The following is a 26,622-nucleotide window of genomic DNA, read 5'->3' as shown; positions in this document are numbered from 1 at the left end:
GTCAAAAAGGAATGTACATAAACTGTCAACGTTGGGACTAGGGCATATTGCGAGCTGATTGGCTCGCTTTGCCGAAATGTAATACCGACATGACGTCTCTCGTATCTAGCCCGTCACTACAGACGACCGGACGGCTACTACTCTAACCCCATGGGGATTTTACAGTGTTGAAACCCGATTGCATTGTCTGCGATAGCCACGTGGTGATTGCGTATTGTGTGCGTGCCAAAGATGTGTACGCCATGTATTTGTGTGTCTGGTAAATCACACATAAAAAAAGGTCGAACCAATCGTCCAAGACGCCCTATTAGCAGACGTCATATCCATAACGTTTCGTGGAGATCGTCCTGAAACTATACCAATATCACCCCTTCGAATATGCAGCTCCTTGGGCCCGACCGAAATAGGGCGGCGTCCCACAACAGGAGTCCGATCAGTCAGTAGAGTCAGTAGAGTCCGAGTCGTAGCACTTTTCCTTCAGCTCTGCCGAACGGAACCACGAATCCCTCGAATTAAGGTCGATCGACCTGCCAATCTCTCGTTTGATGACCTCGAGGTGATCAACAAGCTTGCGGTGTGTATCCTCGACTCCTTCCATGAACCCTTTGATATCGTCCAGCAGGCGCCCTCTGGTCAAATTCGGCATCCCTTTCCGAGTGCCGGCGTACATATGCAAAAAGTCGGCCTTGTCGGGAGTGTTGGCCGTCGAGTCAACCACCTGCTCGAACTTTTTGCATGTGCTCGGATCCAGAAGACGGACGGTAGCTATCATGTTGCACAAGGCTGCTTCGTAGCGACGAAGTTTGCGGTGAACTGTTGTAGGGCGGTTCAAATCAGCCTTTTGTACCCGATGAGAACATTTGATCGATACGTACGCATGCACTTGAAACGATCAACGTCCAAGCCCTCGATGTCAGTGTCAAGGCAAACGGTAGGCGATTCCGCTGTTCCGAAAAAGTTCTTGATCCACCTCTTGAGGAAGAATCGACTCTTGGATCCCGGGACGGGCTTCCCGACATGGCGCTCAATGTTATTGACGAGTCTCTTCAACGAAGATAGCATGATCTCGGCATTGGTCACGACGTTCTTGATCATCTTGGGTGTAGTGTCTAATCCATGTCAGATGTTCGAGGTGTACATTGAAGAAATGAGGGCTTGAGGGTGGACTAACCTTCGTCTTTGGCCGCAGCGAGCGTATGCTTGAAGGCCTCCCACGATGTGAGGTAAGTATCGAGTAGATTGTGTACGACTGTCTGGACGGCAATTGGACCGTTGCGCACGTGTGAGAGCTCTTCGGCGGACTCTGTAGAAACGGCCCTGAGTCTCAGAAGGTTCTGCGCCAAAGTCAGCCATAATTCATTCTGTAATCGGTCTTGATCGCTGGCTCTCACGTTTCTTATAAAGGCCACGATTGCGGAGGCGGGAAATTGTTCTGGAGCATGCGTGTGGGTGATGATCCCCCTTCTGATGAACACTCCTTTTAGGGCTGTTGATAGTGCATCAGTCCAACAAAGCCTCACGATACTAAAGATGTGATTTGGCCCCTCAAAACCACCAATGGGCAGTTGACAGCGAAAGCCGGAGCCCTTGGTGACAGGGTACTTTTCACCACGTCTGGGAAACAGGCAGTCATAGAGCGATTCGTGCAATTCGACCAGATTCTGTGGAATGAAGATGCGTCCAGGGTTGAGCTGAGCAGTTATTTGAACCTGTGAGGGACATTGTTAGACTCCCTCTCTAAATGTGAGCTTACAAAAGAGACGCTGGATTCATGTACCGTCATGTCAAAGTACGCTCTTCCGTTCTTGTCCAAAGGAGCCTTGTTGCGTTCCTCGCGGGAGCACAGGGGCATCGACTTGACCCTGAGAGACCCATACTCGAGTTCTTTGGCTGGCCAGGGACAAGATTTTAGGTACTTTTCGGTAGCCTTGGTCAGTCTCTCAAGGTGGCCCTCGAGAAGGTCGGGCGTGTAGTAGCCAGTGACACGCCACCGAAAGTTCACAGGCTCGTGGAGGCCTGCGCTGTTGATGGCTTTGCCAAGAGACTCTTGGTTGGCTATCATGTTGCCAGTTTGTGGGAAGAGTGAAGAAGGTGGGAAGGTAGAAGGGGAGAGGAGGACAACTCATCTTTAAAGTTTTAAATCAAGGACCAGAGGCTTCCATGTAGTGGCATGTATCAACCAAGGTGATGCGGGCAATGTCCGAATAGCTTGCTGATGCGCATGAAATGCCGAACTAGGTTTGTAAGCTGTATCTTGATCAAACCGGGCAATGTCCATGCCAGAGGGGAGTTGATGCATGTGGATAGAGGTACATGTAAAGGCAGGAAGTGGAAGTGGAAGGTAAACAGATATCGGCGTTGGGGAAATTCCGTTCCTCTCCTGGCGCGCAAGAGGCAGAGCATAAGTTCTCTTGCGGCATAGGGAGGGCCGCGCCTTCCAAGTGAAGTCAACGATTATGGAATTAGGGCTAGATCCTGGAGGCGAGCACCAGCATGGAAAATCCGGAAAGCAGGTATATTGCCAATCTCAACCGCCGAGATTTCGAACAGAGGAACCAATGGAATACGTGATCTTGGGATGTCCGTCCCAATTATTTGCAGAAATAATGTTGCTGAAGATTCTTCAAGAGACTCGTGCAGTCTGCAAAGCTGCATGTGCGTGCTTTATCAGAGAGGCCACCAAGATTCATTGCAAATGTAGAGGTAGAAGTTGGGAAGGTGCGCTGTGTGCCTAGGTAGTGATGAGGGGTACCTACCTATTTCTACTTGCCTACTTGTTTCCTGGATTTATTTCTCTCTTCCTTCTAATCAGCCACCACCTGATTCCCAAAGAAGCAGATTTCAATCTCATGCATGCCCTGTCCCCGTACACTGACTTTAGAAGTTCGATAAGAAGGAAATGCTGGGTTGATGCTGAGACATGCATATCCTGATCGTCGCAAACCCTAACCCACCTCATCCAGAATGACTTGACGACTGCAGCCGGGTCAGACCTCCGAAACTGTAATATCGATCGCCGTAAAACTTCATAGGACGGTCTTGACTGGTCTCATTACCTTGATTGTTTTCATTCGTCCTCATGGTCACTTATAGTCTCTGATGACTATTCACAGGGCTACAAACTCGTTAATTTGCCCTCCACATCATACACTACTCTGGACCTCATGTTTTATATTTGTCCTCAACGAGCCCACTGACAATCGACATGCCGTCACTGGGTGGACCTCTTCGCCACGGCGCTAACCATGGAGATTAAAGTGCACCGACGTCAAAACCTCTTGTTGCCGAATGTCGCCGTGATACCGAAATGGCGACGAGTGAGGAACGATCCTCTATCAGGTGTTAGCCCCGGCACTTCCCCGGATTGTCCTGGCCGGATTGGGCGGCTTGAGGAGTCCTTTGCATGCCGATCTCCGAGAGGGGCCCATAGCTGCCCATCAAGGTGTCAAGGGACAAGCATGCTAGCTCCAGGCCGCGTCGGGATCCGGCTCGGAGCCGGGGGGTGTGGATGGACCAATCACAGGCCATGGTACCTTTCTTCCTTCCCTTGCTGCACGGGATCAACACTGAATGAAATTAACGTCACGGACTTGATGACTGTTGATCTTCAACTAACCCTCATGGCGCCTCACCAACCGTTAACATCAGAAATTCTGATAACATGGACCGACTTTCCTTTCTTTTTCGTTTTCGTCGACTTTTGCCTTGCCGTTTTGCCTCCAGTTTCTGACCCTTTTCCCCTATCCGCTCTTTCACACTGTTTTTCACTCTCTGTCATGTCGCTCTTTTAAACAAACACCAACTATATTCTATCTGACGATATCTTGACCAATCAATCAATATGAATCCTTCACTTAATGCCACAATGAACGACGCTCCTTTCCTTATCCCACCCACCCGGTTCCTGTTCCAACCTGCCCATCGACCCAAACACGACATTGGCACCCTACTAAGTCCAGGTCGTCGAGGACTTGTCGAACTCGTACAACGCGATCTCACGTGTGCGAGCGACGAAACAACATGTACACAAGGAAGCTGGTGTTGCGGATTCGGCTCAACGTGCTCGCTTGATAACGGCGCCTTTTTCTGTTGCCCTCCGGAGGCTGGCCAAGACGGGTGTGCAAGGGTTTGCGCCACTGGTGATTTCCAATGTGGAAATGTTTGCTGCGCTGACGGGCAAACATGCATGGGCGCCGACTCTGGATCCCCTTACTGTGTGAATCCTAGCACCACCAGCAACACTTTGATGAGCAACGTTGCTCTTCCGACAACTCCCACAACAACGGCTTTGATCAGTTCGACGGTTGCACAAGCAACGCCAACCATGATGACAACTCCATCTTCCTCAGCTTCTACAACATCAGATACCTCCATATCCGTATCTTTCAGTATGAGCTCTTCACAAGCAGCTGCCGCACCCACAGCAGTCCCCCCCTCCCCGACCGCGAAGGCGGGATACCCATGGCCGCCCAAATCTCCATCGGGGTCATCGTCCCCGTATTCTGCATCTTCCTCGTCTTCGGTCTCTGGATGGTGCTCTTCCGGCGGTCCAAGTCCCGCCGACTCTCAATGGGAGACGCGCCCGGTGAATTCCCGCCCCGCTTCCACGTCGTTGCTCCTTCAGACTTGGACCGCCCATCAAGCTACTACCCGACTACGCCACCACCGGCCTATACCAAATCCGCCACCACGCTCGATTCGACGGTTCCCGCGGCCTCTTCGGCTGCCACTTCGGTGTATGGTAACGAGTCGCTTTCTCCGGAGCAAGGGATGGAGATGTCGACTTTGAGTGTCCCCTTATCACCGTCGCCCAGGTTGCCGCCGCTGGATCAGAGGTTGAGTGTGATGGATGTGAGGCTGTCGGTGGCGAGCACGACGGTTGGGACGCCGGAGCATGAGAATCAGGCTGGACATTGGCCGGAGGCGGATGGTATGCATCCCGGGTCGCCGGTGGATCCCTCAAGGGCCACGGTGTATTATCCGAGGCATACGGTCGATCAGTCGGTCGATCATAATGGTGTGCGCCCGGGGACAGCGCTGTAGTGAGTTGGTGCACGAGGAGAAGGAACAGGAACACCTCGCGTATAACAACAGGAGGAACGGGGAATGAAAATCTACGGTTAATGAGCTACACAGAGGCTCTTTTTTCTTTATACGTTTTTAAGCTTCATGTATCAAAGATTTGCATGTCTTATGGTGCTGGCGTGGGTGTTGGAAGGAATGGGATAAGATTGGAGCGTTTATGTAAAGTTAGGATATACCCTTAATGTTTTATCTCGTCATTTTGCTCAGTCGTAAATGTCAAAAATCGAAGTGGTCTCATCACTCTGATATGCTTGCGACAAGAGCTCATTGTGTAGGGCCGTGAAGCCCGAGGGACCTCCGAAGACAGGAAGCAAAGCCCAGACCGTCAGTGGAGTTTAAAGGTTCCCCGCAAAAAAGATGCCAATCTCGGCTGTGACACTCGTCGACTTGAACGAGTTCCAGGCCTGATTTTGATGGTAAAGCTCCATTTTCGCAGTCTCCGATAGCAGCACGTAGCATTTCTTGCAACATGTTTCCATGTTTTCGCCATGTGCAGACGTTGCAACATGAAAATATAAACCGAGTTGACGGGAACGAGATGGAACTCCATGATGGGCATCACCCAAGTTACAGTGGGACTTCCAGGGCAATAGTGTACCGGAAAGTCGGGTCGCTTCCACTATCAGGGCAGTAAGTCCGAAGTCCGGTGAGCTCCGCACCGGGGCTTCCTTGTCTAGAACGCTCATCAATCAGCAAGTTGCGACGTTTCAGAAATGACGGAACATTTCCGGATGACTTCATCTTCCCTGTTGAACTCGTGGTCCGTTCCTGATGATTCAATCCTTGTACATACTTGGGTATATAGTCGAAGGGGTTTTTGGTTGGATGCTCAACCACTGATATGAGTGACTCGTGCGACTGACAGATCACTGTACACATTAGCGACCAAACAAGGTTAAAATGGCGTATAAGTGCGCATTGACCAACTGTTTCTGCCACCCACCAACAGGGCAGCGCCTTGGTAGGCTGAGGAGGCTAGAGGCTAGTCTGGATAGCCGCACGTGCACTCGCGCCTGCGGTTCAGCCCCAGGGCCACACAGGGTTCGCTAGAGTTTGTTGGGCTCTGGCGCCTGTACACTAGCAAAAGTTTTGCCGGAGGCGGCTGAATAAGGCACGAGCAAGGATGAACCAACCAGATGACCGCTCCAAATCTTTCGTCGGTGGATTTTTAGCCGCACATGGCAGGCGCATTGAGCCGTGACACATTTGTTGAAATCACCACTGCAATTCAATTCGCGACCGAGAAGACCTTGTGCTGGGCTTGCGGGAAGGAACGCCTGGAAATGAATCGAGGCGCGTTGAAATTTGGAAACAACGACGACGACGATCGATATCGATAAGGACAACTTTCCCTTCCTTGGGTTCCCTTATTCCATCATTCATCCCTCCTGCCTCCCGTCGCGCAATCATCGCCCGATTCCAAGCCGACGGCCGACCACATTTCGGGACACTGCAGCAAGTCCATCGCGACACATTCCTTCCTTTGCCTGATGAACCGACCTCGCTAGCAGTCCCCTCCCCCGCGGGCACCCGACAGAAGCCGAAGCAACTCAACTAAACCAGCACCACAAGCGATTTTCACGACGGGACCCAACTTTTTTTTTTTTTTTTTTTTTTTGGTTTGATCTCATTTCGGTATCGATCAAGTTTCATCTCTTCGCGACAGTCTTTTCTCCCAACTTTACTTCGACGACGTCTGACTTCAAGACGAGACTTTTTCTTGTCGCTTCGCGCGATTCCAATTGACAAACGTCATCCGACGACTTGACACCGACCGACCGACCGACCACCATCCGACTGGCGACACGGCACATAAAGAAGGGAGGACGAGATAACAAGATGGGCAACTTTTGCTCAACCTGCTTCGGCGGTAGGAGGAGCGATGACTACGATGAGGTAGGTTTCGGCATAGCGGTCACAGTCAGATGACATGACCATCAAAAGAGGCATTCGACGGAACAAGAGAACTGACGTGGACTGTTGCGTAACCCAGGAGGACGAGGCCCAGCATCTCTTCGACGAGAACAACATGCACTACGGTAGCTTTGATCAGCAACACATGATGAACCAGGAAGACCCCCAAGAGACAGAAAGGGAAATTGCGGCTCTGCAGGGCGTGGTGGAACGCACATCAAAGTATGCCCTCCCATCCGAAATGTCTCCCATCCAAGATCTAGCCCGAGACCCAAATCCACGTAGCCGCGAATAACTGACCTGGAACCGCGCAGTAACATGGTCGACATCTATGATATGGTCCCGCATGACAAACCCATGCAAGACGCTCCTGTTCCCTACGGCTTTGCCGGCCAGCGCTACAATGCCCTGCTTTCCAAACTCTCAACCCACGACGACATGGCCTCCGTTGCACGGGTTGACTGGGGCACCCCTGAGGACGACAGCATGGAGATGCTGCGTAAAGCTTCCTTGCCAACCATCCCCATCAAGGCTGAAGGAGGCGAGGCCCTCGTCGGTAACTTTACCGATGCCGCTGCCGCCATGCGCTGAAACCATACCACGACATCAAAACCGTGACTTGTTGTCCACCTGATGCCGACGGCAACATGACAGAACATCCACAGTATCCTCCGACCCAGAATATACCACACCATACGTTCAGCAAACCAGAACCACCTGACACAACAATAAATCCGGGACTCCTTGGCCATGCCGATACGAGGTGGCATGCCCAAGTTCGCTTGGCCGGTTTCCCCCATCATTTTTTTCCTTTTGTAATTTCTCGTCTTTCCTGATGCTGTTCCGGAAACAGCGGGCGTTCAGCGATTCGATAGGTCTGCGGCCAGAGACAACGTGGCATGGCAGGATGTTATGTTGATGAGTTGTCGATACCCGTCGAGGTGGGATACAGCGTCCATTCGTCTCATACATCACCGCCTCGTATGCCCAAGATGTTGGATAAGGCCAAGGATAGGCTTAAAACGGCGTGTTTGGGGGTATGTATGCGTTGTACAGCAACAATTCAATTTTAATGCTTTCCTTTGTTCAATGACTGGATCAAGGCTGTTTGGACCAACCCATGGTGGTGTAGTCCTCCGGCCCCCAACAAACAAAATGTTGACAAGGCGCGCGCCCACTAAATGTCAGCCACGTTCATCAAGTTCCGTCTTCTTGCCCATTGCCAAAGATATAAATCCCCAAGCCATCTTGTCCGGTTCCCTTTGCACAAAACTGACCCTGTTTAATGCTTGTACAGAAACACCGCGTTTCCATCGGTGGTGGACATAATTCGAGATGCGACCACAGCCATATGCATCACCTCATCTTTTCGGACCATTGCACCAACAATTTCTCCATTTTCTTTCCATGGCAACAAGGTTTCGCCAGGAGCCCGCGCACCCCTCAGCTTCAGATGAACCTGTTGGGTCACTTTCAGGTCGCAGATGGCTATCGAGGAGTGCGGAACAGGTAACATGAATCGAGACGAGGAATGAGAGCTCAGAGGGGAAGGAAGAGTAGGAGGGTGCGCCAGTGACCCCCAAAAGTGGAAGGACATGCAACATTCGGAAGCAGGCAGGGACAGCAGAGCACGTCACATCAGCCAGCCATGGCCTTCGTTATAGGCCGCGGTACCACCCAAGGACGAACTGGAGGCCTGATGGTCTAGTTCTAGCGAGGCCAACTCAAGGTCGCCCTCCCTTTTTTCCCCTGTCACTGGATTAAGTTCAGGTGGAGTGAAGAGATGCTCTCGGCTTCCTCATCCAGGAGTCCCGCGAGATTCGGCATCTTGGGTTGCGGCCCAGCTCCCCATGAAAACAACGGATTTTTCGAGTCCCAAATGGTCTCCACTGTCTAGCCCGCGGCCGACTGACGACCTCCCGAGGGGCCACGCCTGCGTCGGGATGGCAGCAGAAAAAAGAAAAGCACACGGATGATGAGGTCGGCCAGGTCACCTCATGCCAAGGTCGTTCTGTTCTCTTCTGCCTATTTGAGCAAGAGTTTTACATCGCGGGCTTGTCAGAGGCATGCAAAAAGGAGGGAAACATGCTTGGTCCTCGCATATCCCTCCTCGGCCCCAATTCGCCAGCTGGCCCGTCTCCGCCTCCCCGACCTGTCTTTTTTTCTCTATGGGGGCCTTACATATCGGCTACGGCAAGGTTCGAGTCAATTCGGGCGCCATTCGCTGGATCATGCAGCCTTCCTGCGCGATGAACTCCACATTCTTGGGCATAGCTGGAATGGAGGGAGGGGAGGAAAATTCCGACGCTCATACTGGGGCCAGTCATGGACAGCCTGCTTCTTACTATCCACCACTGTTCAACATTCACCCACCCACTCACCATCCGTCGTCCCTCTCCTTCTTCCGACGCCTGTCGATGGAAAAGACTCATTGTGGGGGGGAAATGTCCAGTTGGGATCTTCCCCGGGTGTGCTTCTGCATCTCGCCCCCATCCTCTCACCTTTGTTTGCGTCAATACCACCGTATGTGTGCACACTAATGCAAACTTTGTGTTATCCCCAGTGGGGAGGATGGAGTGAGAGGAGCAAGCACCTGTGGGAGGGCTGGTTTTCGGTGCCTTTGGTACCTTCTTTGAAAGACAACCGCTGCTACCGTGTACAAACATTATCAGCGCTGACTCGAAGGGGGAGGAGGCATCTTGGAGGTGGAGTGGGAGCTACTCTTGCCATTTGCTACCTTGCTTGACTACTTGATCCAACTCACGGCTTGCATTTGAAGGTGAGAGAGAGAGGGAAAAGATGGGAAAACAGTCGCTTATCATGGCAAAAATGAAGCGAACATCCGGGCGAGGGACAATGGGACACTGGTCGATTAAACAATGTTTATATGTGCAAGATTGGGTCAAGACTGTATCGAACACAAGGAACTACATAGATGCATCAATATCTTCTTTGCCAGGATTATGTGTTCCTGTCTCTAAGCCTGAGTGTCGAATCAATCTCCCTTATCCCACCCTGCAAAACCTTGAAAGAGAATAGAACAATTCTATTACTGGGTAACAACCCAGGTAGATACCACATGATAAAAGAAAAAAAGGAGGCCTCAAGGAAAAGAATAAAAAGGCGAGGGGGAATTGGAAACCTCCCGCTCACACCAAGACAACTCACACACACAATACAACACTACTACACTACTCAACCCATTCTCCAGACCACCCAGTGCGCCCATAACAGTATACTCACAACGACAGTGTATGTACGTACACCTAGGTAGACTCCAGCACCAGTTCCAGCTCCAGCTCCAGCTCCAGCTATAGCTCCACCTACTCTTTATCTGTGATACCACCGTGTCCACGTCCACGTTCATGACAATTTGTCCAAAAAAAAAAAAAAAAAATTAAGCTGAGACCCTCTGCTAATCACCCATACCTAAAATTGTCAGTACCTCTACTATCGTTTCTCTACCCTCCACCCCCCTCTCCAGTGTTCCTTCGTTCCCGTTCCAGCTAAACCTGCAGTTGCCGTTTCCGGCTCCGGCCCCCGGCTCCGACTCCGGCTAGGTTGGGCTAGGCTCCGGCTGGGCTTGGTTTCGGGCCCACTTTCCCCGGTGCTGACCACTCCTCTACTCTACTCTACTCTACTCTACTCTGCAATCTACTACACAGGCATCATCAACATGAGCATCAGCATCAGCATCATCATCATCATACCTCTTATTCACATTCAACGCACCCAGCGAGTAAGCGTTATCCAACCTTATTTATTTTGCTGGAGAAGAGAGGAGAGGTTGTAGAGTGTAGAAAAGCAAGGCTGTCTTACTCGCAGGCTGGACAGGTCACTTCCATGTCTACGGAAGCTGTTGTTTGGGAAAGAGAGAGGATCAAATCAGATCAGATCAGATCAGATCAAAATGGAGCCACCACGCACGCACGGTCAGTAAGTAAATACCTAAGTAGCTAGGTCTCTACGCCCTACGGACCGGCCCCCATCTGGGTCAGGCAAGCAGGCAAGCAGGCAAGCAGGCAGGCAGGCAGGCAAGTAGGCAGTTCTATTCTGTCTTTGTGAGTTTTCTTTTGGTTTTCCTGGCACAGCGCAACAGCACACACTACTTCCTCCTGTGAAGTAGCTCTGCTCTGATAAATGGATTCCCTGGCTATATAGATTGAGATGCTTACTGGGGATCTTTTCTTTGGATTACTCTTGATTAGACTAGTTGGACAAGAATTCGTCGCGCGAGGGACCTCAGTTCAACTTACCTGCGTAAAAAGTTCGCGAAGCTATGCGAGAAAACTCGTGGATAGTAAAAGCCGCGAAGGCCGCTCGCTCATGAGTGAGTGAGTAGTGAATGTCGAAAACTGATGATCAACTCCTGACCTGATAAGAAATTGACCTTCCTTCTTACATTTATTTGTCGCATTTTTTTCTTTTTTTTTTTTTTTCTTTTCTTTTTTTTTTTTTTTTTTTTTTGCTTCCCTTTTTCTTTATTTTGTGCTGTCCCTCGAGCTCATCATCCTACGTAGCTCTGACCCCCTATCACTCGGAGGAAACACAATCTTTCTTCCTAAGAGAGCCATTTGTAGCAGATGCAGCTTATGTATATTCCTACCCGAGTGATGGGGCGAGTACGTCAATCACCACCTTTTGCTGTGCCGTCTAGTCTACCTGTTATATCCTGCCTGCCGAGCCGAAAATTGAAGCTGGACTTGCTTAAAAGAATATCATCCAGGAACCATCATGGATTGATGCACATACTGAACTATCTTGTATCCTTCATGACCAAAGTTGGAAACAAAAAAATAAAATTGCTATGGGACAAAGTTGCAGACCTATATATGAATCAAAAGAAAACTTTGGAAAGATCTGGACCAATCATTCCCGGTGTGCTTTTCTCTTTGGCCCCCCTTCTTTCTTTCTTATCGCCTTCCTCTTTTGTTTCATACATCCATATATCCCATATTTTTCTTTCCTTGCGTTTCATCAAACCATTACCCGTGCAAGTCATTTCATCATTGTGGCATCCTAACAGCCACCTACCTAATTACCGCTACCGCATTGCCTCATCTCCCCATCCACCACCACAACCACCACTAGCAGCTTCGTTCATATCAACATCCGTCCATCCTCAATTTTCTGACCAACCAGAAAAAATTAAGAAAAATCGGATATGAGAGGTAATAACGCACTCCCAAAACGATAAGAAAGAAATGGTCATACTTGCACCGCCACACTCCTCAACAAATACTCCTCTGCTTCTCCTCGTGCCCCCTCCACAGCTCTTGAATCTGCCCCCGCACCCCCAACATATCCGCCTGCGTCTTTTCTATGGTGGCTCTGCGATTTCCCTCGCGTGTCCAGCGTTCAATATCCTCTGCCATCTTGCGTAGTCTTCGATCCTTCTTGGTGATTTGCTCGCAAATCTTGCAAGGAGAAGGAATAAAGTTGGTTTCGTAGACGAGCTTGAGTCCGCACGTCTCGCCCGTGCGGTATTCCTTGTTGCACTGCTGGCGGAAGTTTCCCCACTTCCAGTAGCCGCAGGACCAGAGGGTTTGTTCGAAGTAGCACATTTTGGGTGGTAGTAATTGGTGGTAGGGAAAAAGGGAGGTGTGGCTGGTTGGATGGGGTGGTGGTAGCACGGTGGAAATTGGCGGGTGTGGATGGCGTGCACGTGAGGTAGGTTTGGCTTGTTGGTATCGCGGGTGTAAGCCCGTTCTGTGTGATGGCTGGAGTGATGCTTGACGGAGGCAATACTTATGGCAGACGTTGGGAGTGGAACAGGTAGACGACCGTTCAATGTACGCTCAAGAAGCAAAATATCCGAACCGATAGTTTACTTCCACGTCTCCTTATGTCAGTCTATGCTTTGAACACGAGTTAGTATACGCACAAATATTGTTCTTCTTTGCCTCGATGGTCTTTTTCGTCGTCTCCTTCGTCTCCTGTTCCTCTTCGCTCCTTTCATTTTGGACATTACTTTACTGGAGAGCTGCGAGCTCCTGCAAGCCTCCTTCAGGTAACACAACAGCATTCCAGCAGCATTCAGTAAGCAAGCAAGGGGGGCAAGGGGCAGGAAATAGAAGCCGATCCATGAACACTAAACCATGACTTACACTTGTGACAACTTAGTCGAAACAAATTGGACCGGATGCAAGTGAACAGTTCCGCAAGCCGGGGATGAGAGGGTTGGGAGCAGTGCCGTGCCGTTCGGAGAATTCAATATCTCTGATGGGCAAAGGCAGTCGCGTTGACAGCCAAGTCGGCCTATATGGTGGGTTGTGTTGACAAACAGCTGATTGAGCGAGTGAGGGATAATTGAGGAAAGAAGTATGATCAGACTGTCTCGGTCCAAGCGGTGTTGTGCTTTGCTTGGTTGCGGCGATGTGACAATGCCAATCTGTCCTGCCGAGATTGAGCAGGATATGCCGGATGATGGAGATGGGGAATTGACGTGATGACTGTTGGTGATATGCTTGTTTTGATGGCTGCGGTTATCCTTCGATCAAAACTCCACAGTCGAGGATACCGAGGCCATATTTATATCTTGTTACTCATCGCAGACATGTTGTTCATCATCATCCCTGGTCCCTAGATGCTGTATCGTGTCGTGTCGTTTCCTTCCCCCGGTCTTCCAACGAAGAGAAAGGGAAAAAAAAGAGGATCCCGGCCGTTGCAGTAGGTCCATGGTCCAGGACAGGGGGGTGGAGACCACCTACCACCATGCTAGTACTAGAGCCCGTCAACACAACCACACGAATGGCTTCAAAAGCCACACATCGAGGGCTGGTAGGTAACGTCCATATGCGTGATGTGACGAACTGTGTGGAGAGGCGTTTTCGTTTTGTTTTGGCTTCTTTCCGGCCCTCGCCTGTAATGGTAAACCATCGCAGATACAGCATGTAGTGAGGTTGTGATGGCGACCCTCTCTCCACTGGTCAAATATCCGGTGGGTAGTAGGTACCTGTTGCCAGTTCTTCCCTAGATCAGGACCCTTTACCAGTTACCCCATCTGGGGTCCTCTTGAGGTGGGTATACTGGGTGGGTAAGGCCAAAGAACTTTTCTCTTTGGCTCAACCGAACAACCCGTGCTAAATCACGTTGTCAATCATACATTGCAGGAAGCTGCTTGCGCGAGCCGGGGCAGTGGATTGTGTATATCAGTGTGCAGTACACAGTATGTAATGGCTGGAGTAGATTGGGCACGTACCATGTGTGTAGATATGCCAGGCCTGCTCAACGACATGCCGATAATTTAGCCTCGTTCCCCCCCATGTCCCGCAGGTCTTCCGGGAGAATGGCCGTCATAGGAGCCACGTCGACCATGGCTCATTTATCATGATCCCCCCCAGAACGCCTCTTCCCCACCAGGCTCTTGAAACATCTGAGTGTCCTACAGATGAGCCGGGGTAAGCCATGTTTCTTTTTGGCCCAAGATCAGCGATGGTTCCTACTTTGGAGTGGCCACCATCAAGAAGGCCCTTCTTTCCCAAGCCATGAGGGGCGGACTGATAATGAGCTGAATAGATGCTGTAAAGATCGTATATCATGACGACGAGCCTATAGTCTCCATTGCTTCTCGTCCTCTTTGAAATGGTGAGCAAGTGGCCACGCTCCGTTAAAACCAGACGGCCTATGAAAGTTTAGCGTTTTCGCTGTTCCTTCCATCTTCGATACAGTCAGTCCTCATTGGCTCTAGTGGCACTCTCCCACATGGTTCTCACATATGTATGTACCATGTATGGATGGATGTATGCGTGTACTTCGTACATGTTCCCTTGTTCTCTCCATTCCTCGTGGACCTTGCATACACGCGGACCCCTGTTGCTATGGTCATGTTATTACGACCCACTCGGGATGGTGCCTGAGTGTTGGGGAGTTGGAAGAAGTATCTGAACGGTGAGAATGGTTTAGACGGCGTCAATTGAGTGCACATACCCTAGTCCTTTTTCGCCATTGTTGTTGTCTCCTTCCTCTCTCTGCGTGTGCGCCCCACCGACTTTTGCTAGGCACTTCCAGTACGGGACTTGGCTGGGCCAGGTTGCCCATCAAGGAGAAACACGCAGATAGACCCGTGAGGATCTTTTCTGCTAATGGAACCAGCACTAGAGCACTCAATTCTGTATCGGCCCACATAGCAGAAGGATATCCGGCTAGCGTGGGTTTCAGGGCCGTCATTTATGGCCGCGGCCGGTACAGGTGGCCGGTCTCCGGAGGCTAAGACCAGGGTTTGGACCTAAAGTAGGTCTAAGGGGTAAGGCCACAGGATCCGCAGGAAAACAAGGGAAAGCGTACAGATGTGGAAGGTTTTCTAGGTTTGTGTCGTATATGTGAACGGATTACGGTCAAGCTGGTCAACAAAAGGGCCCAATCACAAAAACTGGCCATAGTGACAGTACGACTTCGAACATCTCTCAATCGGCTTGAACGAGAGTAGAAGCCGGTCCTCTGAACCTTGAGCCTTGAATGCGGTGAAATCGAACAAAGGTCGCTGGTCCAGAGCAGGTCGATCCTAACCACTTGGTTGTGTTCTGCCACTTCGCAAGTCTCTCACGCAGAAACGCCACCATAAGCGTGATCAGTTGGACCAGCTCTATTGAGCTCCTGTTAACTTCCCGGATTAATGAATAACCACATATTTCTGCGTTGCGTAATGGCCAATGGTTGGTGGCCTAGGGGGCCACAGGACGGGTAGGTCACTATACTCGGGGTCGAAGTATGGGGCCTTGCTTCGCCAGGACTGCCAGCCAATGGTCAACACAAGACGTGCTAGATCGCGGGAGTTGATGGCACAGACTGGCTTACAGCTCGGGAAGCTTTGGGTCATCTGGATGGCAGTTAGTTCCGCCTGATAAGCACAAATTATTCTCAAAGGACGTTGAAACTCACGGCACCCATGGCGTACCATCAAAACCCTGAATTGGCGGCATTAGAGCGTTGCGGCCCTGGCTGCAGCCACGCTTCGAGTGTTGATAGGAGCAGATGGGGAGCAAGGGACACTCTAGCAGCGCACGCTCGCAGGAACGTTCTCTCACATGAACTCTCGCCGTTATCCCGGTGGGGACGGTCAACTTTGACCTTGAAATTCACCCATATCAACTCCGCGGGCTGTCACACCTTCTGGATTCTGTCATATCAGTCTATACTATCAACGAGTGACTGCAAGAAACAGATGGCGACGTGGCAAGCGTTGACTAGTGATGGCTTGAAGCCCATTTCAGGGATTTTCCCCATCCATTATCGAGCTATATTGCGCCGGTGTGTCTGATATCCATATGAAGCCTAGAGGATAGCAATCGTGTCTAGCCAGGTTCAAGTCTCTCAGTGCTCATAAACATTTTGATGAGCCACGTCTGGGTTCAAAGCTGGCAAAGGCCTGCTTCACGGAAAAGCCACTTGGGTTCTAGATCAGTCCTTCCAATAAAGGTAATACTGAAAACCGAGACGAACGGACGAACTGTTGAATGGAGGGATCCGCAGCACACAGCAGGGTTGAGTGGGTCGAGACCAAGGAGAGCGAAAGAACAGCAAACACAAGGGTCATGAAGGACAAACGCGCAGAGATCATGGGGCGAAGTCTTCTGGTGCCGAAAGTAAGAGGGGGGCTACCTCCTTCTGCCCTGGTAGGGACCCATAGTGGAATGAGACGTTGCTCAGAGGAACCGAGGCATCAGCTCCATCCTGATGGGGGCTGTGACTTACACTTCATCATGCTTCCTGTGGGGTGATACAAGCGGGATGATCATGAACTGCTGCGGGCTCGCGAGGTTGCTACAGTCGCAGCATACAAGACGCAATATCCGGACCCTTATTCCGGGTATGGTCCGCTTGACTATCCTGTTTCGCGTCAAGTCTGGGTTGAATAAATGGGCCAAATTGGGAACATGAACATACCGTGTGGCTCCGACCTTGGCCTTTGCCGACTATGTGACACACGAGGACCGAATACGTTCCGCCCAAGCCTGGCCTTGACTCTTTTTGGCCTTGGCAGCCAATCCAAGTTCCATCTAAGAAGGGAATCCCCAAAATCTCCTCTTCCCGAATAGGCAGTCAATCATCATCATTTCAAATTCAAGCTCCTCAGGGTTTGAAGGGGGGTAGGATTCATCCGGACATCCAGGGGAACAGGGACAAGCCGAAAATGAGACAAGGGTGACCGGATATGAAGCGACGCTGTGGTCAAGCTTCCGCGTTATCAGGCTGGGCCAACGGGCCAAGGGAGAAAGTGGAGTTGTAGGGTAAACAAGGCCGTGGTGAGGCGACCAGGCGTTGATCTTGCCCCGTATCTCGACAGATTTTGAACGGAGTGTGTGGTCTTCTCTAGCAAAATACCCTTTTTTTGTCTGGTCTATTCCTGATTCAGGACCGGTCGCCATGGCCGAGTAGATCAGGAGCGGCCCGTTCCCCCATAACTTGCATCCGTATACGAGACAAGTTAAGTTCTAGCCGCGCAAAGTCAAATAATTGTTGTCGTCAGATCCCGTACACCGCCCTGGATGAAGGGAGCCTCCAAGCCATTGGAGTGTGAATGCAAATTTTGGGACGGTAGCTGAGCGGCGTCAAGTAGGAATATGAGCAGCAGCTGCCGGCTGCGCGCCGTTGGTGAAAGAAAGATATTCGAAACTGATCGAGATGTTCTCGGCTATTTGATGCATCCGGCAGGGGTTGATGCCGTTACACCAACGAAAAGCGTTCAGAAGGCTACCAGCCTTTTCTTTGACAAAGAGGACGGAGCAGGTCATTGTAAAAATGTGTAAGGCGATAGTTGTGATAGCCCAAACGGTGGTGATGGCTGCTCATACCGTCCCATATAGCGTTGATGCGATGGACCTGGACGTTGTAAGATGCCAAGATGGGAAGTATACTAAAGAATGTACGGATTAGCTTGTGCAAGGTACAGGCTACATTATAACGCAGCAACGAGGTTAGCTCGACGTGAAGCGGCCTGAAGCGATCGAGTCACAGTTGAGAACAGGGATTTGACGGATCACTTTTCGGGAGCGACGGGTAACGGAGGGAGGTGTCTAGGAACAGCCTCAACGGAGCCAGCTGAGTCGTCTCATTGGTCGGCCCTGCCTTGGGGGTAAGACGGGAGTGGACAGAGAGGGTCGCCGAACTGACGACCAGTCTTGGGCCATTTGCTCACGGATCTGCCCTTGACTACTGTATTCTAAGGCCTGGGCGCCCGTCACAATTCGTCTTGACTCCACTTGAAACGGTCACACAACGGGCCCGTGTCTGATAATACGGTGGCCGTACCGTCATCGCTTCGACCTTTGCGTATGCGGTAGAAGACTTCACTTACGAGCAGAGTCTCGGGTGCCGCGTCGCAGTCGATGTTCGAAGACCTTCTTCTCCCCTCACTTCTCCGTCCCTGCAGACGCTCGCGCGTATGCTTTGACTGCATCATTAGTCCTGCAGGGAAATGGCTCATCTTCATAGTTCCAACGCCAACCACTTTCCACAGACATCCACAAATGAGCTCGGATCGCAAGGAATTGGACGATGTGCTGGCAGGCTGGCTGGCCCAGACTATGGAGGGTGCATGGTTCTTAGACCAAGTAAGCCGGGGTAGGGGGGAGGAAAACATTATCATCCCTGTAGCTAACGGCTGAGGAGAGGGAAGGGCAACCGCCTTTTTCGGAGTATCGGGGGGATGTGTGGCTCCTCCACCACTGAGAGTTGCAGGACTCCGAGTCCGGTGATTGCAAATGTGCAGGAAAAGAAACTGTTGATGCCAATTTGCCACTCGTATGCGGCTTGGGCTACAGTGTGGTGGGAGTGGTGTACTTGCCCGAGAGGCGAGTACGCTCTGCCCTCATCGGCGGAGGCTCGTGAGTTTTCGAGTCGATGTGTGTACGAAAAGGGCGATTGGGAGCCGTGATAGTGATGAGAAAGTCAATGGCCGCATCACAGAAGGCCAGCCCCACGACACGTCATGAACGCGTTCAAGAATGAGCTTGCTAGAGTATGCGACCGAGCTGCGGAACGGACGGCTGGTGGGGTCCACGAGGGAGCAAACCCGACGGGCGTTCGATGACATTTCGGGGATTACCCAGAGGCAGAGGCTGAGAAGTAACAGCGAAGTATGAGCAGCTTTGGCCGGCTTGGCCAGCTTCTTCTCGGCTGATAGTCTTGGGTAGCCTGCTCGGTAAGACGATAAATCATGGTCCGGTGTTTCTTGCACAAGGCTCAAGCTCAGACCGTAGAGCGTCTTGCTCCAATCGTTTAGCGAGCGTCAAGTGAAAGCGAGACCGGTGAACAGCTTCGCTAGAAACTGGAGTCTCTAACCGAAATCCGGGGCTCCATCTTGACGGTTGCACCTGATTCTTTGGCCGGATCGGGGACCTAGCTGCTCATGGTTGCTGTTAGCCGTCAGTTCACATATCGAGATTCGGCACAGTCCGCCGTCGTTTGAGAGATGCCTGTCTACTTGACACACAGCGACCGACAGGGGAAGCCCACTGGATGCCTCTGACACTCAAACCACCCTAACGAGTAACGGCAGGTGAGGCTGTCGTCCTCTGCTCCCCTGTTGCTTTCCCCTTGCGCACTGTTGGCTTGGCCCCCAGATCTCTCCCCTGAGGCCTGAACCCTTGCCTGCCTTTAGCGGCCCCCAGGCCTCCTGTAAGCCACCGGGATGCCTGCGCTGGACGGGATGAACCAATGTTTTTGCACGGCCGAACCGGTTTGAAACTGAGTGGCCTTGGATCAGGCTGGAGCAGTTAGAGAGCTCCTCACTCTGACCTCCTTTCCCGGCCAAACTTTCAAGAAGGCTAGAGAAGGATAGAGGACAAGACGGGCAAGAGAGGGGACACAAAAAAGGAAGGCATTGGATGCCTTGTCGACTTACACGGTGGCAGCAAGCCAATGAGCGACAGGGGACTCTTGTTCAGATGCGGCAAGGCCCCATGTCCAACGTCACATCCGAGATAGCCGTACGCTGAAGTTGTTTCTAGTGTACACTAAGCCAGGGTCGGGGGTCCTGGAATTGGGGGTTGTGATTCGCAGCGCGCTTAACCGTCCAAGACGTGCCATTCAGCGAGACTGGAGCACAGGAGATGGGTTCATCATGGATTTGACGAGGCCCGCGTCATTATCCAGAACGAGCATAGCATGGATCGCTCATCAGGGGCCTAATTGAGCAGGCTGTGACTCGGTAAGAGGTGGTATGCAGAATGGAGAGAGTGGAAAAGTAAAAGGGCGGTGGTATTGGTGAGTTGATGATGATGATGATGATGATGCGTTGGGCGACGTGGGATATGCTCAACAGAATTTGACGTTCAATTTGACGATGTGGCCCATGTATGGTGGTGGCGATCAAGACAGGATGAGGAGGTGAATTGGATTTGGATGATGTTCCGGTCAAGGGAAGTGCCCGCTTGAGGCCACTGCAGCCTGTGCACAGAGGCGGCTCCTTCCGAGTCCTGTCTCACGACTGAAATGGAAAGGAAAGAGCCAAAGACGACTGAGCCTAGGTACACTAGTGGTTCATTGCCGCGCGGAAGAGGAAACGGCGGCAGACGGTGAAGGGGGGGAGGAAACCGTCGCGCTTTCCATCCCAGTAGTGTACAACGCGGCCTGGCAAGCGGCCATTGGTGAAACCGAGGGTATGCACAGACTCTTGCAAGGTCTGTGCAGTGTGCAGTGTCCGCGCTGCTTCCTCCCCCGTTCACAGTGAGCCAATCATCATCCAGGGTACAGTATGTCATGCTTCCTTCCCGCACCTGCCCTGTTGCTCTTCTGCCCGACTTCACTCCTTCCCATCGACCATCGACCCTTCATCGGTCACTTCCACCACCTTGTCAATTCACTGCAGTTCATCCAATTTTGTCGAGCCTCACCACCATTTCCCCATTGCTCGCTTCGTTTGAACTTTTCAATTGCTTTGACTCTTCCACTCCCGTCTTGTCTGGTCCAAATCAGCGGCCTGCAGACCTGCCCCACCATTCCGCGTCTCGGCTTGGACTCCATCCGAGAGAACAAAGTGCCAGTGGTGACGTTGTCGCGCGCGGCCATCACTTGGCTCATCTTGATTCATCACCTTGATCACTCACCCTCCAAACTGGAGACACACTCATCATGTCGGCCATGATACCGTGATTTCAGCAACCCTCGTCAATTTACAAACTCACCGTGCCAAAGAACATCTCGATTACCGTCCTATACGCGACCACTTCGACCATAATCCAGACAATACCTCAAACACATTCCATAATCAAAGTACGGTGCCGTTTCTCGGCCTCCTGGTCCGTCCATCTCCCCGTCCTGTTCACTTGGCACGCTTCGGTCCTTCTGTCATGTAACATCTCGTCATTGCGACCGCCGGCTGGACTCGATCGAGACCCGAGTCCTGCTCACATGAACAGCCCCCAACAAGATATCGTGCAGTGATACCTCGGTGATTTCTGCAAGCTACTGTACTCCATCAGGCCAAGAATCCTCCTCCTCGTCTTCTTTATCTCGGTCGACGATTCCCAGCCACCAGCCCGGCCAGGAGTACATCCGAAGGCCAATCTAGCAGACCACATCAGCCTAGCTGTATCGTCTCCTAACACCTTCTTGATTAGCCGCACCGCGGACTCACGGATTCATACCAGACGTCACCGCTCTCCGCTTTTCTGTCGGGAAACTACCCAGCGTCCCGCGATTGGCAGCCGCGGCAAGAATAACGAACGGGAGAGGAGACGTATCCGAGCAAAAACGCTCTTGATTCGACATCGACGCGGTTCTGGCTCCTGGAATTATTTGTCTCGCTTCCTCTCTACAGCCCGCTCCGCTACCAAAAGTTCTTATTTGCATGTTAATTGAGGTAAATCAGAGTGGACACCAGACGAACTCGGGGAAATAACTCGAGGCCAGACTAGGCTAGCACGACTGGTCAGTCCGTCAGACTCGCTGATCACGAAAACATCAGACGCACGTCGCCGGATTGAGCAAGAAAGCCCTTGCCTATGGCGCCATTGCCGCTCCAGTCAGGGGCCGGCCAGCGGCAGATCTGGTCCTGGCCCACCGTTGAAGAAGGGAGGGATAGGGAGCAACTCGAGGAAAGTACCAGTGTGCACTTTGCCAGCCAGACAAGTCAAATGACACTGCTCTCTTCGGGAAGCACTCCACTTCCTGTGATGGAGAGGTCTGAAGGATCTTCAAGGGAGTGGGATGGCATGGCAACAGGAGGGGTGAACAATATCCTTACTGATATCCGTCCCGACACACGTGCTATCGTGAGATTCAGTGAGCACCGGAAAGAGTCCGACACGAATTTTGAGGAAACTGGACACCACGTGCAACTGACGGAACTACCAAACGAAGTATTGTACGAAATTCTGAGCCATCTAGACGTCTGCGATTTGTTCTCGACATCTAAAGTGAGTTTCACTTTTCTTAGGTACAATCTATACGTCTGTCCTTCTCTCCTTTTTGGTCCTTGGTGACTTGAACTCTTCTTTCTTTTCTCGTCACCGTGCCGTGAATCATTCTAGCGACCTCACATTTTGCCCTGATTACACACCATGTACACTTGCCAATCACATCACATCCATTTTCCACGTTTCTTAGCCACATTGACCATGATGCTACACCTCTCTTGCACCTCCACCCAGAGAAGAACCGTCAAATCCTTATCCCGTACAATTCCGTCTTTTTTCTACCTATTCATGACTACGAAGCAAGAAACATAGTACTAACAAAACATCCCCCAGACCTCTCACCACCTCCGCACCCTCTCCACCTCCCCCACCTTGCACACCCTCCGCCTCCGCCGCGCCCGCCTCCTCCTTCCTCTATCCCTCACCTCCCCTAGCCGTCCTTCCCTCGCTGACCTGATCCGGCGCTCCATCTTCCTCACCAACACCGCCCTGATGTCCCGCAAGCTCGCCCGCAAGCTAGCCTCCATCCACCTCGCCCGCCGTCTCGCCGCCCGTCCCTCGGCTGAGCAGCTGGTAGAGCGCTGTGTGTTGCCGGCTGAGTGCGTTCCTTGCGGGACCAGAAAGAAAGTGGTGGTTGCGCCGGCGCTGGTAGCCAAGAAGAGAGCGGTAGAGAGGGAGAGGGTGAAGGATGGGTTGAGGGGGTGGATTGGTGAGGTGTGGATGGGCAGAGTGAAAGAGAGGGAGGGTAAGGTGAGGAAGGAGGAGGAGGAGAGCGGTGTGGGGAGGGTTTGGAGGTTGAGAAGGTTTTGGGAGGGGGTTAGTCGAGGGAGGGTTTAGGGGTGTAGGAGGCAGGATAAGGGATGGGGATGGTTTTTTTTTTGGTTTCAGTGAGCATGGCGAATAACGGATGAGTGTGTGAGTGACTGTAGGCAAAGGCGTTGGATAAGTTTGAGTCACGATGTAAATGAAGGAGGTCTTGTTGCTTGGTTTCGGTTTGGCGTCTTCTTATCTTTCACTGGTTGATCTGCTGTTGGTCAGTTAGTCGCGATTTACCATATGCTGGACATATCAAGGCGCAAGTTGCTGTTTGAGTATAGGTATCATCAGTTCAAAGAGTCAATACTTGAAACAACAATCACAGCGATGTCTTTATGGATTCCTCATGATTCAGTCTGCAGGTATATTGTTCCTCAGCTCACTTCTTGGTTCCCTCACACAAGTTCAGTCGAAGCCGTAATATCGTAGGTAAATAGGCAACACATCCACCATTTGACCGATTGACATCCCTTACTTATCTATACCTGAGCCAGCCCTCATGTGAATACCAAGAACCTCGCTCCTTCCATTCTTAACACGACCATGCTATTCATCCATTCCTCCATTTTTCGTTTTTTTTCCCTCTCAGGCGACCAAATGTAAATGTCTCAGTGACTTGCACTGCACTCCTCCACTACTCCAGACAAAGACACTGCTGTGACCATGGCCCAACTTCCGTCCACCTCCTAAGTATAAGCACCGGGTTGAACCTCATCTCTCCTCCATCTTGTCCTTTACTTCTTCTCCTCCTTGTTGTCCTCCTCGACCTTGGTCTCCTCAATCTTCTTCTCCTCAGCCACAGCCACAGTGGCAGACTCAGCGGCAGACTCAGCGGCAGACTCAGTGGCAGCGACAGGCTGAGCAGGCTCAGTGGTGGCGGCGGCGGCGGCGGCGGTGGTGGTGGTGGTCTCCTCGATGACAGTGGTGGTGGTGGCTGTGGTTCCAGCGGGGGAGACGGTGGTCTCCTTGGTTTGCTCGCAGGCAATGGTGGTGGTGGGAGTCTGGCCGGACATTTTCTTGAGTGGTGTTTTTTTTTTTTTTTTTTTTTTTTTTTTTTTTTTTTTTTTTTTGGGTGGTTGGAAAGTGAGGAGTTGTGGTTGAGATTTGGTTTGGGGGGTTAGATTGTTGGTGTAGTTTAAAAAAGTGGAAAGTGTGGAAGTGGCTTGATGTGATGATGGATGAAGTTTCTGGGGGAAAGAGTAGGGAGTTCGGGTCTTATATACCCTCTCGCGACCATCGACTCAACGCCCGCCTGAGGGACTGAGTGTTTGAGTGGACAAACGAAGTGCGTTTGCTTAGATGACTCTCCACGGTTGGAAATGTGATGGTGTGTCATCTCATCTCAGTTCCTTTTCTTTGTGCTTGAGGTGATGCCGTTCTGGGCAATAAATTGTTCAAGACCAGGTCGAAATTACCGCCATCTTAAAGTATATGAAAAAAATACTTTGGTACTGATATCTCTACCGTCCATCATGCAAGGTTTCGCCGTTGGATTTGAAGATTCGAAGTGGAGGAACAAGTGTTTGTCAGTTTGGGAAGAAGCCGGATGACAGTTGGGATCTAGGTGAACAGAGGCACTTGTTGATGGTTTGGCCTTTTGTGCAATTGTGTTCATCCATCCCGTGTTCGAATTGGTGGTTGGAAGCCAACCAAAGTGTTTGCGGTTTGTCTGGCATCTGGACGTTGGTTCATAGTCCCCAATATTCTCAGTCGCGGGGGTTTATTCATTTCGTTCGTAATCGATGCGGATCTCAGGAGTCCAAACTTACTCCTGAGAACAACCACGTAGATGTACCTGCCTACCTAAGTGGTATTCCCGTAGCAAGGACAGAAGATAATCGGGAACAACGATGCCCATCTGCGCGTCCTTCATTACCATTGCCGGCAGCCAAAAGCGTCCTACGCACGGAACCGGAACCCATCCCAATCGTCCTCATCATCCTCGTCATCCTCGTCCTCCTCCTCATTCTCCTCCACCACTTTCCCTTTTGTCGTCCCTGCAGCATTCTCCTTCCCCAACGCCGCCAAAACAGCAGCAGCAGCAGCACTCGTCTTTGCCACACCCTCACCAACAACATCCTTATCCCCTCCTCCCATCGGCGTATCTATCATCCCTTCCCCTTGTCCCACGCCCGCCCCCGTCTCCGCACCTTGCCCAGCACCACCCAACTTCCCTCCAGCCCTCAACGCCTCCCTCCTCTCCCTCAACCTCCTCGCCCTAGCCTCCAGCTCCTCCATAACCTCAAACTCGGTCTCCAACGCCCTCGTGGCCTCTTCGCGCTCGTCTTCAATCTCCATATCCTTGGCCGCTCGGCGAAGGGATTGCTCTTCGTCATGGGACTTGGCAGCTGCTGCCTGTGCTGCTGAGACGGGTGCAGCTGAGATTACGGCTTCTCCCCCTGTTAGGGCGGCGGCTGGGGGAGGTTTATGGCTGGGGGTAGCGAGGAGATCGGCTTCGAAGGAGGCCCAGAGGTCGTCGTCGACTGCTGGTGCTTGTGGTGCCTGTGGGGCGTCTGCTGAGGTTGGGGTTGGGGCAGAGGTGGTGGCGGTGGGAGTGAAAGTTGATTGAGAAGTTGGTGGCTGCGATTTTTGTTGTTCGGATAATTGTGAAAAGGGGCGCAGTGGTCCTCCGGCTGAATTGGGCGTTGTGGTGGCATCTGCTGGCGTTGCTGGCCGCGAAGGGATAGCGAGCTCGATGCCGGCTGTTGGCGTGAATGACTGCTGCCGGGTCAGGGTTGGTGGCTTGGTGACCTCCGCTGGGTTGGATGTTGGCGGTGCCGGTCCTGGTTCGGGGGATAGAGTGTTGGGGCGGGTGCGCTTGGATGCGCGGTCGGTCTCGTCTGTAGAGACGGGGGTGGTGGCTTCGTCGTCATCTTGCAAGTCGAATTTGCGTTTGTGAGATTGATCAGTTGATTCATCTTGCGCTTCAGTCTGTTGCTGTTGCTGCTGTTGGAGTGCTTGTAGACGTTGACGATGAGCGGTGTTGCGGATGTGGCCATCCCAAAGAGCTTCGGTCTTGATGTGTTCCCGACAGAGGACGCAGACGAGCTTGCCGGCGTCGGTGTAGGCAGCGTGTGGGTGTTCTATTCTGCGCGCGGCACGCTGCTGGCGTAAGAGGGCGCGTACGTCAGCCATCGTTTACTTAGTCTTGGGTGAGACGAAGATGGCAGTCTGAGAGCAGCGCAAAGTGACCCGGAGAGGTGAGAGTGAGGTGAAAGCAGTGGTGAGTGTTTCGAGATCTGAACCCATCAAGGCATGTGATATTAAGTTGCCGCTAGAGGTTCAGTCGTGCAATGTTTAGACTCGGGCTAGGAATGTGAAGTCGTCAGTGAAACTCATGAGCGAATCGCGACTCGATGCGGTTGAGGCTGCGACGTCAATGTTTCTTGTGGAGCTACCCTAAGCTTTTAAGGCAAGCAAGGGTACAAGGTACCTCAAGCTGGAGCAA

General features: G+C 51.8%; 11 protein-coding genes across 11 annotated transcripts; 6 read left to right on the top strand and 5 right to left on the bottom strand.

Moving 5' to 3' along the window:
* Positions 1 to 70: 70 nt before the first annotated feature.
* B0T23DRAFT_136718 (uncharacterized protein) lies at positions 71 to 2,259 on the bottom strand. Its single transcript, XM_062832286.1, has 5 exons — positions 1,778 to 2,259; positions 1,392 to 1,709; positions 1,172 to 1,334; positions 876 to 1,109; positions 71 to 813 (listed from the first exon to the last, which is right to left on the bottom strand). Exons 1-5 carry the CDS (start codon positions 2,060 to 2,062, stop codon positions 434 to 436), a joined length of 1,380 nt encoding a protein of 459 aa, XP_062692682.1. The 5' UTR covers positions 2,063 to 2,259; the 3' UTR covers positions 71 to 433.
* Positions 2,260 to 3,299: 1,040 nt separating this feature from the next.
* On the bottom strand, positions 3,300 to 3,684 carry B0T23DRAFT_136708 (uncharacterized protein). Its single transcript, XM_062832285.1, has one exon. The coding sequence runs from the start codon at positions 3,526 to 3,528 to the stop codon at positions 3,343 to 3,345; it is 186 nt and encodes a 61-aa protein (XP_062692681.1). The 5' UTR covers positions 3,529 to 3,684; the 3' UTR covers positions 3,300 to 3,342.
* B0T23DRAFT_379206 (uncharacterized protein) lies at positions 3,597 to 5,319 on the top strand. The gene is made up of 2 exons (XM_062837135.1): positions 3,597 to 4,388; positions 4,451 to 5,319. The coding sequence occupies exons 1-2, from the start codon at positions 3,842 to 3,844 to the stop codon at positions 5,041 to 5,043; spliced, it is 1,140 nt and encodes a 379-aa protein (XP_062692680.1). The 5' UTR covers positions 3,597 to 3,841; the 3' UTR covers positions 5,044 to 5,319.
* A 1,365-nt stretch (positions 5,320 to 6,684) lies between these two features.
* On the top strand, positions 6,685 to 7,780 carry B0T23DRAFT_136655 (uncharacterized protein). Its single transcript, XM_062832283.1, has 3 exons — positions 6,685 to 6,981; positions 7,079 to 7,221; positions 7,314 to 7,780. Exons 1-3 carry the CDS (start codon positions 6,925 to 6,927, stop codon positions 7,588 to 7,590), a joined length of 477 nt encoding a protein of 158 aa, XP_062692679.1. The 5' UTR covers positions 6,685 to 6,924; the 3' UTR covers positions 7,591 to 7,780.
* Positions 7,781 to 8,649: 869 nt separating this feature from the next.
* Positions 8,650 to 9,985, top strand: B0T23DRAFT_136701 (uncharacterized protein). Its single transcript, XM_062832284.1, has one exon. The coding sequence runs from the start codon at positions 8,972 to 8,974 to the stop codon at positions 9,743 to 9,745; it is 774 nt and encodes a 257-aa protein (XP_062692678.1). The 5' UTR covers positions 8,650 to 8,971; the 3' UTR covers positions 9,746 to 9,985.
* A 2,213-nt stretch (positions 9,986 to 12,198) lies between these two features.
* On the bottom strand, positions 12,199 to 12,867 carry B0T23DRAFT_136546 (uncharacterized protein). The gene has a single exon (XM_062832282.1). The coding sequence runs from the start codon at positions 12,561 to 12,563 to the stop codon at positions 12,231 to 12,233; it is 333 nt and encodes a 110-aa protein (XP_062692677.1). The 5' UTR covers positions 12,564 to 12,867; the 3' UTR covers positions 12,199 to 12,230.
* B0T23DRAFT_136515 (uncharacterized protein) lies at positions 12,865 to 13,423 on the top strand. Its single transcript, XM_062832281.1, has 2 exons — positions 12,865 to 13,038; positions 13,123 to 13,423. Exons 1-2 carry the CDS (start codon positions 12,907 to 12,909, stop codon positions 13,276 to 13,278), a joined length of 288 nt encoding a protein of 95 aa, XP_062692676.1. The 5' UTR covers positions 12,865 to 12,906; the 3' UTR covers positions 13,279 to 13,423.
* A 1,246-nt stretch (positions 13,424 to 14,669) lies between these two features.
* On the bottom strand, positions 14,670 to 15,168 carry B0T23DRAFT_404318 (uncharacterized protein; the record flags this gene model as incomplete). The annotated part of the gene is made up of 2 exons (XM_062838886.1): positions 14,670 to 14,817; positions 14,987 to 15,168. 2 exons carry the CDS (start codon positions 15,166 to 15,168, stop codon positions 14,670 to 14,672), a joined length of 330 nt encoding a protein of 109 aa, XP_062692675.1.
* Positions 15,169 to 20,605: 5,437 nt separating this feature from the next.
* On the top strand, positions 20,606 to 21,216 carry B0T23DRAFT_136408 (uncharacterized protein). The gene has a single exon (XM_062832280.1). It carries the CDS (start codon positions 20,696 to 20,698, stop codon positions 21,083 to 21,085), a length of 390 nt encoding a protein of 129 aa, XP_062692674.1. The 5' UTR covers positions 20,606 to 20,695; the 3' UTR covers positions 21,086 to 21,216.
* An 860-nt stretch (positions 21,217 to 22,076) lies between these two features.
* On the top strand, positions 22,077 to 23,195 carry B0T23DRAFT_404317 (uncharacterized protein; the record flags this gene model as incomplete). The annotated part of the gene is made up of 2 exons (XM_062838885.1): positions 22,077 to 22,358; positions 22,692 to 23,195. The coding sequence occupies 2 exons, from the start codon at positions 22,077 to 22,079 to the stop codon at positions 23,193 to 23,195; spliced, it is 786 nt and encodes a 261-aa protein (XP_062692673.1).
* A 1,878-nt stretch (positions 23,196 to 25,073) lies between these two features.
* B0T23DRAFT_441742 (uncharacterized protein) lies at positions 25,074 to 26,550 on the bottom strand (the record flags this gene model as incomplete). The annotated part of the gene is made up of 1 exon (XM_062840789.1): positions 25,074 to 26,550. Exon 1 carries the CDS (start codon positions 26,307 to 26,309, stop codon positions 25,074 to 25,076), a length of 1,236 nt encoding a protein of 411 aa, XP_062692672.1. The 5' UTR covers positions 26,310 to 26,550.
* Positions 26,551 to 26,622: the final 72 nt, after the last annotated feature.

This window comes from Neurospora hispaniola (assembly GCF_033458365.1).
Source record: "Neurospora hispaniola strain FGSC 10403 chromosome Unknown B0T23scaffold_4, whole genome shotgun sequence".
NCBI classification, from domain to species: Eukaryota; Fungi; Ascomycota; class Sordariomycetes; order Sordariales; family Sordariaceae; genus Neurospora; species Neurospora hispaniola.
Note: the sequence above shows the minus strand (reverse complement) of the source record. Positions and strands in the feature narration are given on the sequence as shown.

Excerpts from the sequence above, each read along its gene's own strand:
- B0T23DRAFT_136655 (XM_062832283.1), top strand. The coding sequence starts at position 6,925 with ATGGGCAACTTTTGCTCAACCTGCTTCGGCGGTAGGAGGAGCGATGAC. Across the intron at positions 6,982-7,078 it reads GGAGCGATGACTACGATGAG|GAGGACGAGGCCCAGCATCT; the intron begins GTAGGTTTCGGC and ends TGCGTAACCCAG. Across the intron at positions 7,222-7,313 it reads GTGGTGGAACGCACATCAAA|TAACATGGTCGACATCTATG; the intron begins GTATGCCCTCCC and ends GGAACCGCGCAG.
- B0T23DRAFT_379206 (XM_062837135.1), top strand. The coding sequence starts at position 3,842 with ATGAATCCTTCACTTAATGCCACAATGAACGACGCTCCTTTCCTTATC. Across the intron at positions 4,389-4,450 it reads CTCCATATCCGTATCTTTCA|GCGGGATACCCATGGCCGCC; the intron begins GTATGAGCTCTT and ends CCGACCGCGAAG.
- B0T23DRAFT_136546 (XM_062832282.1), bottom strand. The coding sequence starts at position 12,563 with ATGTGCTACTTCGAACAAACCCTCTGGTCCTGCGGCTACTGGAAGTGG.
- B0T23DRAFT_136408 (XM_062832280.1), top strand. The coding sequence starts at position 20,696 with ATGTCATGCTTCCTTCCCGCACCTGCCCTGTTGCTCTTCTGCCCGACT.
- B0T23DRAFT_136515 (XM_062832281.1), top strand. The coding sequence starts at position 12,907 with ATGGTCTTTTTCGTCGTCTCCTTCGTCTCCTGTTCCTCTTCGCTCCTT. Across the intron at positions 13,039-13,122 it reads CAGCATTCCAGCAGCATTCA|TCGAAACAAATTGGACCGGA; the intron begins GTAAGCAAGCAA and ends GTGACAACTTAG.
- B0T23DRAFT_136708 (XM_062832285.1), bottom strand. The coding sequence starts at position 3,528 with ATGGCCTGTGATTGGTCCATCCACACCCCCCGGCTCCGAGCCGGATCC.
- B0T23DRAFT_136701 (XM_062832284.1), top strand. The coding sequence starts at position 8,972 with ATGATGAGGTCGGCCAGGTCACCTCATGCCAAGGTCGTTCTGTTCTCT.
- B0T23DRAFT_136718 (XM_062832286.1), bottom strand. The coding sequence starts at position 2,062 with ATGATAGCCAACCAAGAGTCTCTTGGCAAAGCCATCAACAGCGCAGGC. Across the intron at positions 1,335-1,391 it reads TCGTGGCCTTTATAAGAAAC|AACCTTCTGAGACTCAGGGC; the intron begins GTGAGAGCCAGC and ends ACTTTGGCGCAG. Across the intron at positions 1,110-1,171 it reads CGCTGCGGCCAAAGACGAAG|ACACTACACCCAAGATGATC; the intron begins GTTAGTCCACCC and ends GACATGGATTAG.